This window comes from Trichoderma ghanense (assembly GCF_004382785.1).
Source record: "Trichoderma ghanense strain CCMA-1212 chromosome Unknown scaffold_16, whole genome shotgun sequence".
NCBI lineage: Eukaryota > Fungi > Ascomycota > Sordariomycetes > Hypocreales > Hypocreaceae > Trichoderma > Trichoderma ghanense.
The window spans coordinates 453,207-468,205 of NW_027395679.1; the positions used below are offsets into that span (position 1 = coordinate 453,207).

Sequence of the window (14,999 nt, forward strand, 5' to 3'; positions counted from 1 at the left end):
CATATCACATGCGCATACAGAAAGCTTCGAGCTTTTCTTGTTAGCTCAGTGCTTGAAGATAGCGCCGCCAAGCCGATTCTTTGCCGGTTGGCTGGGATGAAAAGGGAATCAAAGCAGACAATCGCTCAGGAAGCATGAATAATTCTCACTGAAGCTCTTGATTGAGTGACATCAGCACGTATCTTGTCATGAGCCATGTTGACATCTCGCCTCTTCATCAGCTTCAAAAAAAGAGCTGTAAAGCGTCAAAGCTCAAGCTGTGTAGCTCCCTTAGGTAAGCCCCCCGTTAGCGGGATACTACTAGAGCCACAACACGCCACAGCACGTAAAGATACCTGGCCACAACCGCCGCAATAAGAGTTGGCTGGTGCTCTGCTGCTAAACCGGCTCGTCCATCTTCAGGCGCACAGGTACTCGCCTATCGTGAGATCGCGGGATGCAATGCTTCAGCCCAACATCAACCTCCCAACGACGTCACACGCACGGCCCTTGCTGCCATCTGTTCTGATGACGATGCTGTTTCTCGCTGCCCCTTGCCGGTTGCTTCCCGCTTAGGCCTAGCGACTGCGTCCAGGGCTTGTCCGGGCGGGCCAGGCTTAACCCGACATCGCCCAGTCTGAATTTTTCCCTCTCCTAATAACCAATCTTTTCTGCTGACCGTTGTTCCCTTTATCCATCCTCACCCTGTCTCTGCATACTTGTACGGATACGCAAAAGCGATCCAACGTCTGCTCCCAACGGGCCGGTAGCCCTTTTCTTCTTCTTTCATATCGACTAATTACCGGCCGGGCCGTGTCGGCTGTGGCTTGTTCGCTCTCTTTGCTTGTCCTCCCCTGCCAGCCCATGATATTGCCTCCCTACCTCACCTACTGTACATCAGCTCCGCTCGCCTTATAATCTACCATGTCCTGCTCGTCCGTCCGCATGCGCAGGTGATTGTTTACGCTCCAAGTGACAGAATAATGGTCGTCGTCTTGGTCTCGGGCGTTGGAAATGACTAGCCTTGTCGAGCTTCTGGCCGCCGTCTGCCTCGTCTGGGCCGTCGTCGTCGTTCTCGTCCAGACTGTCGGCATCACGGCCATGTAAGCAGCCCTCCGTCCAGTCTCTGTTCTTTTCCCCCAGCTTCGCCTCTGCGACTTGGAGCTTCCTCTAATCTGTTGTTCTCCCTGCCCGCCAGATTCGTCAAGTTCAAAGAACGAAACCCGCCGTCCGTATCGTCCACGCTCGAGGATGCGCCCAGCGTCACCATCATCCGGCCGGTCAAGGGCCTGGAGCCCTGTCTCTACGAATGCATCGCCTCGACCTTTCGCCAGGACTACCGGCGCCAAAAGGTCTCGATCCGACTGTGTATTCAGGACGCTTCCGACCCGGCGTATCCGGTCCTGCAGCAGCTGATCAAGGACTTCCCCGCCTACGATGCGCAGATACTGGTCGAGGCCGAGGATCCCGTCCTGCACGGCGCCCAAGGCCGCGTCAACATGTTGGGCCCGAACCCCAAGATACGCAACATCAGCAGGGCCTACCGCGAGGCGCCCGGCGACATCATATGGATCATCGACTGCAACGTCTGGGTCGCGAGCGGCGTCTTGGGGCGCATGGTGGACACGCTCATGGGCTATTCTGCCCCTGACGCACCCGCGCGCAAGCCATACAAGTTTGTGCACCAGTTGCCGCTTGTTGTCGACGTCGTCGACTTCCAACAGGCCTCTACAGCTGAATCCCAGAAACTCCTGGGGCTAGCTGCCGACACACCGGCCAACGAAACTCTATGGCGCAAGCTATGGAGCAACGGCGGCGGCCGCCTGGACGAAATGTTCATGGCGACGACTCACGTCAAGTTCTACGGCGCCATCAACGTCGTGGGCGTTGCGCCCTGCATCGTCGGCAAGAGCAACATGTTCCGCAAGGCTCACCTGGACCAGGTCACCGATCCCGCGCGGAACCCCCTCCTCCCGGCAAACGAGGGACGCCCGCGCGGCGTGGACTACTTCTCGCACAACATCTGCGAGGACCATCTGATTGGGGACCTCCTCTGGCGCTCCAACATCCCGGGCTTCCTCAACCACGGCATCGCCTGGGGCGACCTGGTTCTGCAGCCCATGGCGGGCATGTCCGTGTCCGCCTACGCCGCCCGGCGCGTCCGATGGCTGCGCGCGAGGAAGTTCACCGTGCTGGCGGCTACTCTGGTCGAGCCCGGCGTCGAGTCGCTGCTCTGCTGCGCGTATCTCGCTTTTGGCCTGACTACGCTGCCGGGGTGCGCTCGGCTGCTCGGCATCCCGCAGACGTGGACGGCCATGGGACTCATCTGGCTTGCGTCCATGTTCGCCTGGATGATGGTCGACTGGCACACCTTCAAGCACCTCCACACAGGCTGCACCATTGAAACGGACCAGAACACGCCCAAATTCGCCTTTGGATCAGCCAGTCCGCTCGGTCTTCCCAGGCGCCGCTTCATAGAATGGCTGCCGGCGTGGATTGCAAGAGAAGCGCTCGCCCTACCAGTCTGGACGCGCGCGGTGCTCCTCGGCACGACCGTCAATTGGCGCGGGAAAGTCTTCCGTGTCCGTCTGGACACGACGGTTGAGGAGGTTTCGAGCGACAAGACGCCGACGAGGTTGACGAGGACGCCGGAGCTGGAGAGGGCGAGGCAGGGTGGTAAGGATCGGTTGCACTGAACCTTATGATGATGAAGTTCCCTTAGATGACTGCTGTCGCTGTTGGTGTTTTTTGGAAGGGGTTGTTTTCTTTGGGCAGTGGCTTCTTATGGCATAACGCGGCATGGCGTGTATCATGAGCAATGATATTCTTAGACGGGTGTTGTATCCTATACCTGATGATGGGGAGGGCGTTTATAATGTAATAGAAGAAAATAGTATTGTTATATTTTTGCTTTTGTTGGGGCTCATGTATGAAATTACGTGGGAACAGCAAGACGACTACATAGGGGGATGTAGTTAACAAATATCCAAGCAAAACAACAGATAAAGCATGTCAAGATGAAAGAAAAGCATACAGTCATGTCTCATCAAATAACCAAAAGTTCCCCTGAAATCCTCCACAACCCAAACACTCCTCCTAATCAATCAATTTCCAATGGGCCCCCGTTACTTCTTCTCCTCCGCACCCCCAAAGACACTCACAGGCACCAACCGGGACCTCTTGGCAATCACCTCCGACAGCTGAATCATGGCCATCGAGCTCATCAGCTCCAGCATCTGCACGTGTCCGCCCAGGTGTCCCGTGATCCAGTTGCGCAGCTCGACCGAGACGAGCGAGTCCACGCCGTAGCTCGACACCGCGCGGTCCGGCTGGATCTCCGTCGTCGGCACGGCCAGCAGCTTGGCGAGCTTCTGCTTCAAGCCCGTGAAGACGGCCTCGATGGCGGCCTCGCCCGTGGCGGAGCTGCGCAGCGCGGCCTGCACGTCAAAAGCGTCGTCGTCGCCGCCCTTGGAGGAGGCGCGCGGGGCGGCGCGGGACCAGACGTGTGCGAAGCGGGCGTCTGGGTGCTGCGAGGGGGACGGGGAGGCGGGATTGGGGGCGAATTGGCTGGCGCCGCAGATGATTTGGGTGCTCTGGGAGGGGCTCTGGATGGCGTAGTTGATCACGGCGAGGACCTCGTCCACGGTCTGGGGTCGGATGTCGGAGGGAGGGAGCAGATCTTCGGTGTCATCTCCAGAGCTCTCCTTCTCCACGGCGCCGAGGGCGATGGCCTTGACGGGGAAGCCCTGGCTGGCCTGCGTCTGGGCGAAGCTGTCGCGGAACGCGCCGATGGCACTGGCGATGCTCTGCTCGGGACCACCCACGAAAGTGGAAGTGCGGTTCAGCAGGACGAAGAAGTCGAGGTTGGAGCCAAAGGCCTCCTGGAGACTGGTGATGCCCGTGGTGGCGAGCTCAACGGCAGTGGACCACTGAGGGTATGACACAGATTTGATGTCCGCGTCCTGGTTGACTCCGTCAGTTGCTACCTCATCTTGTATGGCACACGGGGCTCTGCTTACATGAAGCTCGGAATCGCCGAGAATGATGCCCCGGATGGGTGCATCCGCGCTTGCTTCTCGGATCTGCTCGACAAACAGCTGGCTGGAAGTGTTGCCGGGGATCAAGACAACGTCAGTACCGAGGCTCTTGATCACATCCGAGACTGCCTCAATGCCAGAGCCCTGACACGCGATGAGGCGGTCAGCTCCCAGCTTTGCCAAGTACTTGGCAACCGCTGCGTCCAGGTTTCCAGCATTACCAGCGACAAGGTAAGAGCTGTTCTCGCACAGGGCCGCAGGCTTCGGCTTCTGGGGTTGAATCTGGAATTGGGTTAGCAAGGGGTCTTGGATACAAGAAACAATGCAAAGAGAGCGCAAAAAGCTAACCTTCAGTGGCAGGCTGGCGTCCAGCTGGAACACCGACTTGCCAACGAAATCGCCCGCCTGGATCAATCGTAGCTGCTCAGCAACCTTGGAAGCATGGGACGACACAATCGGGCCAATCACAGCTAACGTTCCCTTCTGGAGCATGCTGAAAGAAGTTTCCAGCAGCTCGTGGAACACTAGGGGCCTCTCTCTAGCGAGGAAGCCCGTGTTCACGACAGAAAGGGAAACATTCTGCTGGAGAGCCTTCATGTCCAGTCGTCCGTTGTTTGCAACGTCTCTCTCGCAAAGCTGAACGATTCGGCCAAAAGGAGCAACGGCGCTGCAGCTCTCTGAGAAGGCATCTCCAGAAAGAGAACCGACAACGACGTCAACGCCGCGGCCATTCGTCAACTCAAGAATACGATGACCCAAGTCCAGGTCTCGGCTGGATACGATGCGGCTAGCCGGAATACCAAACGCACTGCTGATGAAGTCTGCCCTTTCTGGGCTTCCAGCCGAGACATAGATGTCTTCAACGCCAAAAGCCTTTGCAAGAGCAATGGCTGCCTGGCCGACTGCTCCAGCCCCAGAGTGGATCAGGATACTGTCGCCTCGCTGAAGCCTGGCGATGTCTCGGAGAGCATAAAGCGCAGTCGAGTAAGCCAGCGGAACAGCAGCAGCAGTGTCGCTGCTGATATCTCCTGAAACCTTGACAGCGTGGCGGACATCCACGTTGCTGACAGTAGCAAGTCCGTCAGGGGCAAAGAAGCTAACCCGGTCACCCACGGATAGGCTTGACTGGGAAGCATCGCCGACCTCGACGACTGTGCCACTTCCCTCGAGGAGAAGAGACGAGTTACCTTCGAGCTGGCCGGTAATAGTCTGCATGTCCTTGAAGTTGAGAGCAAAGCTCTCCACCCGAACTTTGACCTGCGTGGCGCTGGGAGGCTGAGCATGGACCTCATCATCCGCCCAGTACAGCGAATCGAGCACTCCGACGGAATTGATTCGGAGACCCAGAGATCGGCTGAGGTCGGTATAAGCTTCGTCACGCGGGTGGTAGTTCGAGGTAGTGTCCTGAACCTGGTGGTTGACCACCTTATTCTCCAACAGACGCGGTATCACGATGCTTCCGTTGGAGATGGCAAGCTCCCACTCGGATGCAGAGTAGGGAGAAGCACTGGGGCCCAGGTACTTCTCATATACCTGCAAAATGCCAGCAGCGTCTGCCGAGTCGGCGTCGATGTCGACGGTGAAGAACTTGAGGTCGGGCTTGGACGAACGTAGGCTGCGCGCCAAACCGGTGATGAGTGCGCGACGAGACGCTTGGGCGGCCGAGGAGGCTCCTTTGGTCACCCACAGCACAGCCTTAGCGTCGCTGAGGAGGTCTCGGACGGTCTCCCAGTCTTTCTCAGAAGCAGTCGACAAGAAGTCCTCAGAAACGTCCGAAAGGAAGATGTAGGCACCAGAAGATGCCGCTTCCTTGGCAAGCGGAACGGTGGACACCACGGTGCCGGGGTATAGAGCCACCAGGCTACTGCGTAGCTCATCCGCCACGCTGCTCTGTCGTCCGGTAAAGATGGAGATGCTTCCAACGCCCGCCTTCACTTCAGAGTTTGCAGCATTGGAGACGAGCACGCTCACTTCGTGCTCCTCGTCGGATGCAAAGTCCTTCAACTCGAGTGAGACGCCCGAAAAGCCGCTCTTGACGAGAGCGTCCTCCCATTCAGGCGTGGACAAAAGAGGAGAGTTTTGAGCGTTTCCGTTGAGACCCCATCGATGAGATGGTGCGACGAGTTCTACAAAGGCAATCTGGCCACCGGGTTTCAGGAGGCTCTTCAGGTTGCCAAGGTTGTGCTCGAGGCTAAGCGTGGCATGGATGGCATTTGATGCGACAATGACATCGAACGAGTTGAGCTCAAAGCCTTGCTGAGCCGGAGACTGCTCAACATCGAAGGTCTTGTATTCCACGACGGCTTCGTACGCCTTCAGCGCCTCTTCGGCTTCGGAAGTGGAGACGTCGGAGGCATCAGTGAAAACATAGGAGCCCTTGGTAGTAGCATACTCTCGCTTTTCTCCGTAGAGAGCCTCGAGGAGCACAGTGGTCAATGCGCCAGCTCCGCCGCCGACTTCCAGGACGCGCAAGTTGGGCACCTTGTACTGCACAAGCTTGAGGTACTCGGCAAGCTGTGCGTAGCATCTCTTGAAGGACTCATCTTGGGCGGCCTGAGAGAATGAGCTGTAAGTCTTTTGTGGCTTCCGAGCATTGGAATCCAGTGTTCTCTGGCAGTAAGCGGCCAAGGCTGCACTAGAAGAAGAGAAGGGATCCACGAGCCACTCAACCTGGTGGGACAGGGGGTCGTCGACAACATTTGTCTCATCCTGGTAGCTTCCCAGCGACGAGAACTTGATCCCACCAACACGAACGATGACATTCTTTGCACTGTCCGTGGCAAAAATGTCCGAGATGTGCTGTCTCAATCCATGTGGGCTTGACTTGGCCGTAAGAGAGAGCTTGTGCCCTGGTTGAAGCTCAATATCTGTCGAAATGCAGAGCTCATCAATAGAGGCGACCACTTGGGGGCCGTCTAAGCCTTTGCCGAGTCTCACACCAGGAAGGCATGCTAGGAAACAGCCTTCCAGTGTCGTGGGATGAATGTGATGCGGCTCTTGGTGGCCCGAGGGCATTGTGGCCTTGACGTCGGGGACGGTCAGCTCGCAGCTGGACTCCCAGGCACGGACTGAGACTTTGTCAAGGTTGGCAAAGCAGCCTGAGTAACCATTGCCGGAGCCGCTGAGGAGCTTGTATAGCTGCTTAGATTCAAGCTGCGCCCAAGCACCACCAGCTGCAAATTCTGAAGGGGTCCCCAGTTTGCCCTTATTCTCTGACAGACCGATCAAGCCCCGGCAGTGCTCCGTAGATTCGTTGTTCTGGGAGACACTGTAAATTCGGAACTCCTGCCATTTTGAGCTCGAATCACGAGCTGTCACCGAGTAAGGTCGGAGGAGAATGAAAACCTCGGCTCCAAAGGCATCCTCCTGAACAAGGAGAGGCCTATCAATGACGACCTGCTTGAACTCAATCACCTTTCTCTTCCAAGGCCGCTGCGCTACAACGGACTGGCGCTTAACGGCCTCCACAATCATTGTCAGGAAGCCAGCGGCAGAGAAGACAATCTGGCCGTCGATGCAATGATCCCTGACCCACGGGAGTTCGGAAAGCCTAACAAACATTCTCCAGGACGGCTCAGCGCTGATGCTGTCAGCAGCAGCAGACCCAAGGAGATCATGACGGGGGAACTTTCGCAGGCGGTAAGCTTGACTGCGGCGGGACTCGTTCCAGTGCGTCTTGCCGTGGTTCCAGCTATACGACGGCAGGTTGCTCAACACCTTGGTGGGAGCGCCCAGAGGATTGTTGGCGCCCGTCAGCGTAATGGGGAGACCACAGGTGAACAGACCACCCGCGAGCGTGAGCACACTCTGGACTGCGTCCTCCTTTCTCTTCAAGCAAGAGAAATAGTGCACGGGGGGGAGCCCTGTGACGGTCTTTGCTGTCTGGGTAGCAGGTCCCTGCAGTGCCGGGTGAGGGCCCAGCTCAACCATGACAGTTGGTGGCAACGCAGACGAGGAGCTACCTTTCGCAGGAAGGCTGAGGAGCTTGGCCAACGCTGGCGCGAAGCGGACGGGACGCAGCAGGTTGCGAACCCAGTAGTCGCCATCCAGCTCTCGACCGTCAACCTCTTCACAGTTGACGGAAGATATCATTCGCACACTTGGCTTGAACTGGCGAGGCTGGAGGTTCTCCAGTGCCGCGCCGTAGGACTCTCCAACGGCAGCCATGTGGAAAGAGTGGTAGGCCACTGGGACAGCCAGCCGTCGGTTGAAGACGCCGTCTTCCTCCAGCTTAGTCGCAATCTCCTCAATAGCCCCGACGTCTCCGGATATCGTCACGCTGGAAGGACTGTTGATGCATGCCACGTTGACCGTTTGCTCGCTGTACTTGGAGGTATACTTGAGCGCGTCGGTCTCTGACAGGCCCGCGGCAAGCATGCCTCCCTGCTTCGTGCCCTTCTTCAGCGTGAGGTAGTAGACGGACTTGCCTCTGTGATAGGCCACCTTGATAGCTTCTGAGGCAGTCAAGCTTCCACCAGCATACGCCGCCGCAATCTCACCACTTGAATGGCCGCAGACCATGTCGGGATGCACGCCCCATGAGGCAAGGAGGTCTACAAACGCGACCTGAATTGCGGTACAGCACGGCTGAGCCAACTCGGCATCGTTGATGCGGGACTCCTCCTTTGGCTTTTTCAACTCATCGATCAAGCGCCAGGTTGCACCCATTCGAATGAGCTCCCTCTCAGATGTACGCATCGACTCAGCAAAGAGAGGATAGGCGGAGAAGAGCTCCAAGCCCATCTGAGCCCACTGCGCTCCCTGGCCTAACGGGTGGGGAAAAAAACAAGTGTAAGCAATCAAGGCCTGTTAAGGTTCAATCACAGTCGTATCGACTTACCAGTGAAGATGAAGCACGTTCGTGAATCAGTAAGTGCTTTGATAGGCCGAATTGACCCAAGCTCAATCTTCTTGATCCCGTCCAGGAGCTCGTCAACATTGGAGGCAATAAACGAAGCTCTCTGTGCAAACCGGGTTCGCCTAGACGATAGCGTATAGGCCAAGTCGTCTAGCGACAGCTCTTTGTGGTTTGCCTTGGCTTCCATGATGAACCTCTTCCAGGAAACGGCCAGCTTGGAGAAGCCGTCCTCTCGCTGGTGGCTCCAGACAAAGACTTTCGGGCTGACATTGGGGAATTGACCGGCCGCTGCATCACGAGGTCCCTTCAGCTCAAGCTGCGATGTTGACTCGATCGCCTTGGCTGGTGGTGACCAGGCTTCAAGAATGACATGGGTGTCGGTGCCACCATATCCGGATCCGTTCACGGATGCCCGGCGGAGCGTTCCCGCTGGCCACTCTTGGAGCTTGGATGCAACCTGGAGAGGAGAATAGTCAGTCAACTACACATTCCTTCTTTTCAATGGAAGAGAAAGAGAGAAGGGTGGTTTGCGCTCACTTCTAGGCCACGCGTCTCTAATTGCAGCCTGGGATTCGCATTCTGAAAGGTGGGAGTCGGGACGATTGCGCCCTTCTCAAGCATCAAAAGAACTTTGTATAAGCCAGTCAAGCCTGACACGCATTCCGTGTGGCCCAAGTTGGACTTGGCGCTGCCAATGATGAGCTTGCCAGACCTGTCTGAGCAAAATGCTTTGCTAAAGGCAGTGACCTCGCAGTTATCTCCAGCGTTTGTGCCAGTGCCTGAGAGTATTCTCTGTTAGTGGAACTGGGCTACGGGTTTCTCATTTCCGGGGGGGGAGCATTACCATGTGCCTCCACATAGACAGTCTCTTTGGGATCGAGCCCAGCCACGGAATAAGCACGCTGAATAGCTGCGTATTGGCTGTCAGGCGATGGCATTGTGATGCCCGGAGTTTTACCATCGGACACAACTGCACTACCTCGGATCACGGATCGAATTGGATCGCCATCCCGGAGGGCTGCGCTAAGGGGCTTGAGCAGCATGCCAACAACGCCTTCGCCTCGGGCGTACCCGCTGGCGCGATCATCAAAAGAATAGCATCGGCCGTCAGGGGAGAGAAATCTTGGGTCCGTTAGCGACGCCACCACACAACCGAGCGAGGAGGGAGCCTAAATCTTACGACATGGATGAAATGATGGACATCTTGTCAGGGTCCAGGATTAAGTTGCAGCCCCCCACCAGGATCTGGTCAGCATCGCCAGCTCGAAGAGCCAGGATGGCGTCATGTAAAGCCACCGAGGCACTAGAGCAAGCCGTGTCGACGGACTTGCTTGGCCCGTGCAAGTCAAAAGCATACGACACACGGGCAGACGTGAGAGATGGTCCTGTTCCCGTGAAGCGGTACCTATAACACGGCGGTGAGCATCTGTTCAATTCGTTGCTGCCCGAACTCATGCTGTACTTTCATCGCCTCTACAAGAGATCGAGAGAAGGGTAAACTTACATTGGTGATGTCTCTTGATCCCGACCGAGAATTTGGTCGTAATCAGTATAGGATACGGCACAGAAAACTCCAGTATTGGAGCCTTCAAGTTGTTCTATGGGAATGCCGGCATTCTCAAACGTCTCGTAAGCCACCTCGAGCATGAGTCTCTGCTGAGGGTCCACGGCTTTGGCTTCAACACCGCTGATGCCAAAGAAGTCACTGTCAAAGACAGCAGGGTCTTGCTGAATGAGATGAACGCCTCGAGCGTTGGTCTATGAGGAGAGGGCCATTGTTAGCCATCAATGCATGGACAACGGTGTTGGGGAGAAAGAGCCCTCTCCTCCCACTTTGAGCCTCTCTATTCTATCAGGAAGTCAAAGATCCACGCACCGAACCGGCGAGATGAGCCTGCGGGTGCCAGAAGGACTCCATCTTGAATCGGTTTCTGGCATTGCTAGCCCAGCTAGTCCTGCCGCTTGACAGCAGCTGCCATAGACCGTCTTCATTGGAGGCAGTACCTGAGAACCGGCAGGCTGTTCCAATGATGGCAATGGGCTCGTCCCCGTTGGCATCAAGCCAGCGAGGGTCAATGCCGTTCGTCGAAGCCATGGTCTGCAGAGAAGAAGGGGAGAAGAGAAGGGGGTTCAGCTGTAGAACTGAGGGTTGTGGTATGGAAAGAAGAGAAGGAGGACCGTCAAGTCAGGTTCGAGGCTAGGGATATATGCGATTGCCGAAGCCTAGTAGCAGGGGAACGGGCTGGAATAATAGTCCAACCCTCGTATGGATTAAGCTCCTTAGCCCCGGTTTTGATTGCATGGCATGGAGGCGGAGACGGGGGGCAGGGGAAGCAGAAGGAAGGCAAACAAAAAGACCGTTGTCACTTACATTGCATGGCATCGAATGCAACGACAACGACTAGGCCAGTCTCGACTCCATGTGACAAACAACATGCATTGGCAGGAAAAAGAAGGGGGACCGGCCTCGCAGGGTGGGCAACAAAAGTGGCCGGCGAGAATTCTGGAGACGCGCTTGACTCCAACGGCCGGTGCGTAGCCCAAGAGGGTCGCGGATAATATAAAATTACCCCCGACCCGGCGATTCATATCCCATCTCCAGAGCAGCTTATACACCATCACTTCGTCCTTCGCACAAAGACGACATCTCCCTGCACACAGCCTGTGCGTATTCTGCAACAATGGGTTCAATTGCCTCCTTCTCAGAAAAGACGCTGGTTCGGCCAAGCATCCCGCTCGTGCCTGGCCGGACATCAGTCACACCGCTTGACCAATACATGGTCAGGGTCATTCTCCCGATGATGGTCTTCTTCAAGGTCGATGAGCCTTCGCTCCGGCCCATAATCCTCGACAATTTGAAGAAGGGGCTCTCGGCGGCCATTGACGAGCTCAACATTCTGGCCGCGGACATTATCCCGCTGGACCCCAAGGACGACACCATCCAGCTGGAATACCACAAGGACTCGGGCGTCTGGTTTCACGTCAAGGAGCTGCCAGACGTCGACTATGAGGACCTGGCGCGCCGCAACTTTCCCTTTGCCGCGCTTCCTGCGTCTCAGTTTGCCCCAAGCCCTCTGGGCCATTCTGCACGAAGCCCCGTCATGACGCTGCAGGCGACGTTGATCAACGGCGGCGTCGTCCTTACCTTTGGCGGCCATCATGTGGTCATGGACGCCCAAGGCATGGGCACCTTCGTGGCCGTCTGGGCCAAGCATGTGGCCGCTGTATCGGAGGGCCTGGTCGTTCCCGATGAGCAGCGAATGGGCAACGAATCGCTGGACGCCTTTCAGCTCTTCGGTCCACGCATGGAGCGCCCGCTGTCAGAGTTCCCCACATACCAAGTTGGCCCAGATCGATCATACGAGGACATGCAGGCCAAGGTTCTGCAGAAGGCTGTCGCTGGCGACCATGAAGGAATAGCCAAACTCATCCGCGTGTCCCATTGGGCCATGTCCCAGGCGAAGCTCGATGCTCTCCGAGACGCAACCGTCCCGCGGACCAAGGAGGAGGCATCCGTCACAGCCAATGCGACACTGTCCGCGCTTATCTGGAAGCAAGTGAGCAGGGCCCGGCGACTGACGGAGAAGCAAGTCTCCCAGAGCTCGCTTATCACTTCGGTCAATGTGAGGAGGCGCGTGGAGCCGCCACTGGCCCCCGAATACCCTGGAAACGCCATTGCTCTGGCCAAGGCTAATGCGACAGCCGAAGAGCTAGAAGCTCCGGGCGTGGAATCTCTCTATGCCCTTGCCAAGAAGGTCACGGCTTCCATCGACTGGTGGACTCCAGATGAGCTCTGGTCTTTGACCGGCGCGCTGCAAACATGCGGCGACGTGGCCAACAAGCTGCTGCCACCGCTCAACTACGATGTGCTAGTCACGGCACCAGCCCGGCTGGGAGACATGCTCAAGGCGGCTCGCTGGGGCTCCGAGCTTGGAGACATCAAGGCCCTCCGATGGGCCTTCCCGGCCTTCATGGACGGGTTTGTCATTGTCCTGCCATCCATCCACGACGGCATTGAGATCATGCTCTGGACCGCGCCGGAAACGACTGAGCGGCTCAAGGAGGACGCGGAGTGGACGCAATGGGTGACGCAACTAGAATAGCGGTTGAAGGGAACAAACAGGTGGCTGCAGCGCAATTGTCGCTTCTCCGATCCCACCACAGCGCGATGATGGAGGATGATTCGACAAAAGTGTACTGTACGGGCATGACTAGCGACCCCCCTCCCTCTCTCTGCTGCAGTACAGTGGCAGAGCGAGGGTGCCATAATATGACCAGTCGAATCGAATTAACACTGCTTTTGGATCTAATTAGCCCGTTGCCTGTGTGTGTCTCATAGATAACCCGCATTTCGAAGTATCGTACTCGGCATGTCAGTAACAATGCGGAATAGTAACCTCCATTGCGCTTCACAGGCGCAGAGCGGGCTAGGATCCTCGGTTCGCCGATGACTGAACAAGGAAGCAAGGTCAGTTCACCAAGATAGGTATCTAAATGGCTCTCCTACACTGCCGTCAGAACCAGGAATCGACCCAGGCTGCGGGCCGAGCCATGGATTAGGGGCGGCAACAGGCTAAAGTCGGCTCGAAGAGAGAAGATTATGTGTCCTGGTCAGCGGGATTCTAGGCGTCCCCTCGCCTATACAGTTAGTACGGGGGGTGGCAGTTCGGAGAAGCGAGACCAGGTATCTGCGCACTTGTCAACGAACAAGTTGCAGAGGCTAATGTATGCTGAAACGCTGCGTGTGTGGTGGCCCTACCCAGTTTCCCGGGCTAGTTGAGCGAAGGTGCAGATTTAGAGCCGGCTCGTCAATGACGTGTGGCCAGTTGGAGGGGAGGGCCAGCCAACAAGTGGTGAACCCGACAATGTGGTTGAGACAGCGGCGGCTGATTGGGCGGGAGAGATGGAAGAAGCAATTAATAACGGGGGGGAACCGAGTGGAGTCCCACAGAACCGGTAGCCGCGGCAGAACCAGGAAGGCCCAGGGCCAGGGGGGGGGGAATCCAATCGACAAGCGGTGAGAAATTAGCTGCGAGACGGCAAGCCAGCACGCTGGAGGCATCCATGGACGCCACGCGACAGATTTGCGGAAGCGAACATGCTGAACCAGGCCTGGGTGATCTGAAACGAGGGACCAGAGACTGCGGCTGTCCATGCAGCAACACAGTACCTCACAAGACAGCAGCCGGCCGGTTCGAGAGATAAGCCGCGTTATCAGGCCAGGCTGGACAGCTGCCGGAGGGAGCTCCGTGGTGGTGTGTGAGCGAGGACGCAAGTGTGGCACCCAATACGATGGCGATAGCGAATGGATGCGTTGACGGAGCCTCAATGAAGAAAGAAGAGAACCCCGGACCAACAGCAGACACAATCCCAGAAGCCGACTGGCTGCCACAAGGCCGAGAGAGGATCTCGCACTGGCTGGCGAAGCAAACATTGCTAGCGGCGGACACGGTTAGCCATCGAACGGGGCCGATTGGAGGAGGGCTGGAGGTCGGAGGGCTCAGATTGTTTGCACCTATTCCCGTTGCCGGATTGGGCAGCGCGCAGCTGTTGGGGATGTTGCTCTGGCATGGACATGGACCGGCATGGAGCAGGCGGTGCGCTTGGCAATACCTGGACCTGGTAGTGTATACGATTAAATACTGTACTCCATGTAGGCAAGCTTGGCGGAGGATGTCGGACGAGGGATGATGTGCATAAAGGACGGCGGACGGGTTTGAGGAAGCGAAGCTGGGATGAAGCTTGGAGGAGCATCACGGCAGAAAAAGACCCGTGCTCGCCAGGTAAGGTACATCAGCTAGCGCCTGGTCCGCACTGCGGCTAGAGGTACCTTGTCGTCGGATGTAGCCTGCGGACGCTACATGACGGTACTTGCGCCGCGGTGCGTGGACCGCGAGGGCTGCATGTACCTGGCGATGCGGGCGGAGAGAGCCGGCAAATCAGACACCGCCCTGGTGATGCATTGGACCTGGATCGTCTCACTGCTTCAACACCAGCCATCAATATCCACTGTCTCCAGTCTCCAGTTCCTAGTACGCACAGTCTCCAGCCTACAGTCCCCAGTCTCCAGTCTCCAGTCGCCAGTCTACAGTCAACGAGCTACAGCAGCCGATATGTCACTCGCA

At 57.0% G+C, this 14,999-nt stretch overlaps 4 protein-coding genes across 4 annotated transcripts; 2 read left to right on the forward strand and 2 right to left on the reverse strand.

Annotated features, from left to right (window-relative positions):
• Positions 1-993: 993 nt before the first annotated feature.
• Positions 994-2,675, forward strand: CCMA1212_009430 (Ceramide glucosyltransferase; the record flags this gene model as incomplete). Its single annotated transcript, XM_073706514.1, has 2 exons — positions 994-1,082; positions 1,178-2,675. The coding sequence occupies 2 exons, from the start codon at positions 994-996 to the stop codon at positions 2,673-2,675; spliced, it is 1,587 nt and encodes a 528-aa protein (XP_073555124.1).
• Positions 2,676-3,104: 429 nt separating this feature from the next.
• CCMA1212_009431 (Lovastatin diketide synthase mokB) lies at positions 3,105-10,969 on the reverse strand (the record flags this gene model as incomplete). The annotated part of the gene is made up of 8 exons (XM_073706515.1): positions 3,105-4,298; positions 4,365-8,782; positions 8,857-9,331; positions 9,412-9,653; positions 9,719-9,996; positions 10,055-10,279; positions 10,379-10,632; positions 10,751-10,969. 8 exons carry the CDS (start codon positions 10,967-10,969, stop codon positions 3,105-3,107), a joined length of 7,305 nt encoding a protein of 2,434 aa, XP_073555125.1.
• A 586-nt stretch (positions 10,970-11,555) lies between these two features.
• On the forward strand, positions 11,556-12,977 carry CCMA1212_009432 (uncharacterized protein; the record flags this gene model as incomplete). The annotated part of the gene is made up of 1 exon (XM_073706516.1): positions 11,556-12,977. One exon carries the CDS (start codon positions 11,556-11,558, stop codon positions 12,975-12,977), a length of 1,422 nt encoding a protein of 473 aa, XP_073555122.1.
• Positions 12,978-13,594: 617 nt separating this feature from the next.
• On the reverse strand, positions 13,595-14,308 carry CCMA1212_009433 (uncharacterized protein; the record flags this gene model as incomplete). Its single annotated transcript, XM_073706517.1, has 1 exon — positions 13,595-14,308. The coding sequence occupies one exon, from the start codon at positions 14,306-14,308 to the stop codon at positions 13,595-13,597; it is 714 nt and encodes a 237-aa protein (XP_073555123.1).
• Positions 14,309-14,999: the final 691 nt, after the last annotated feature.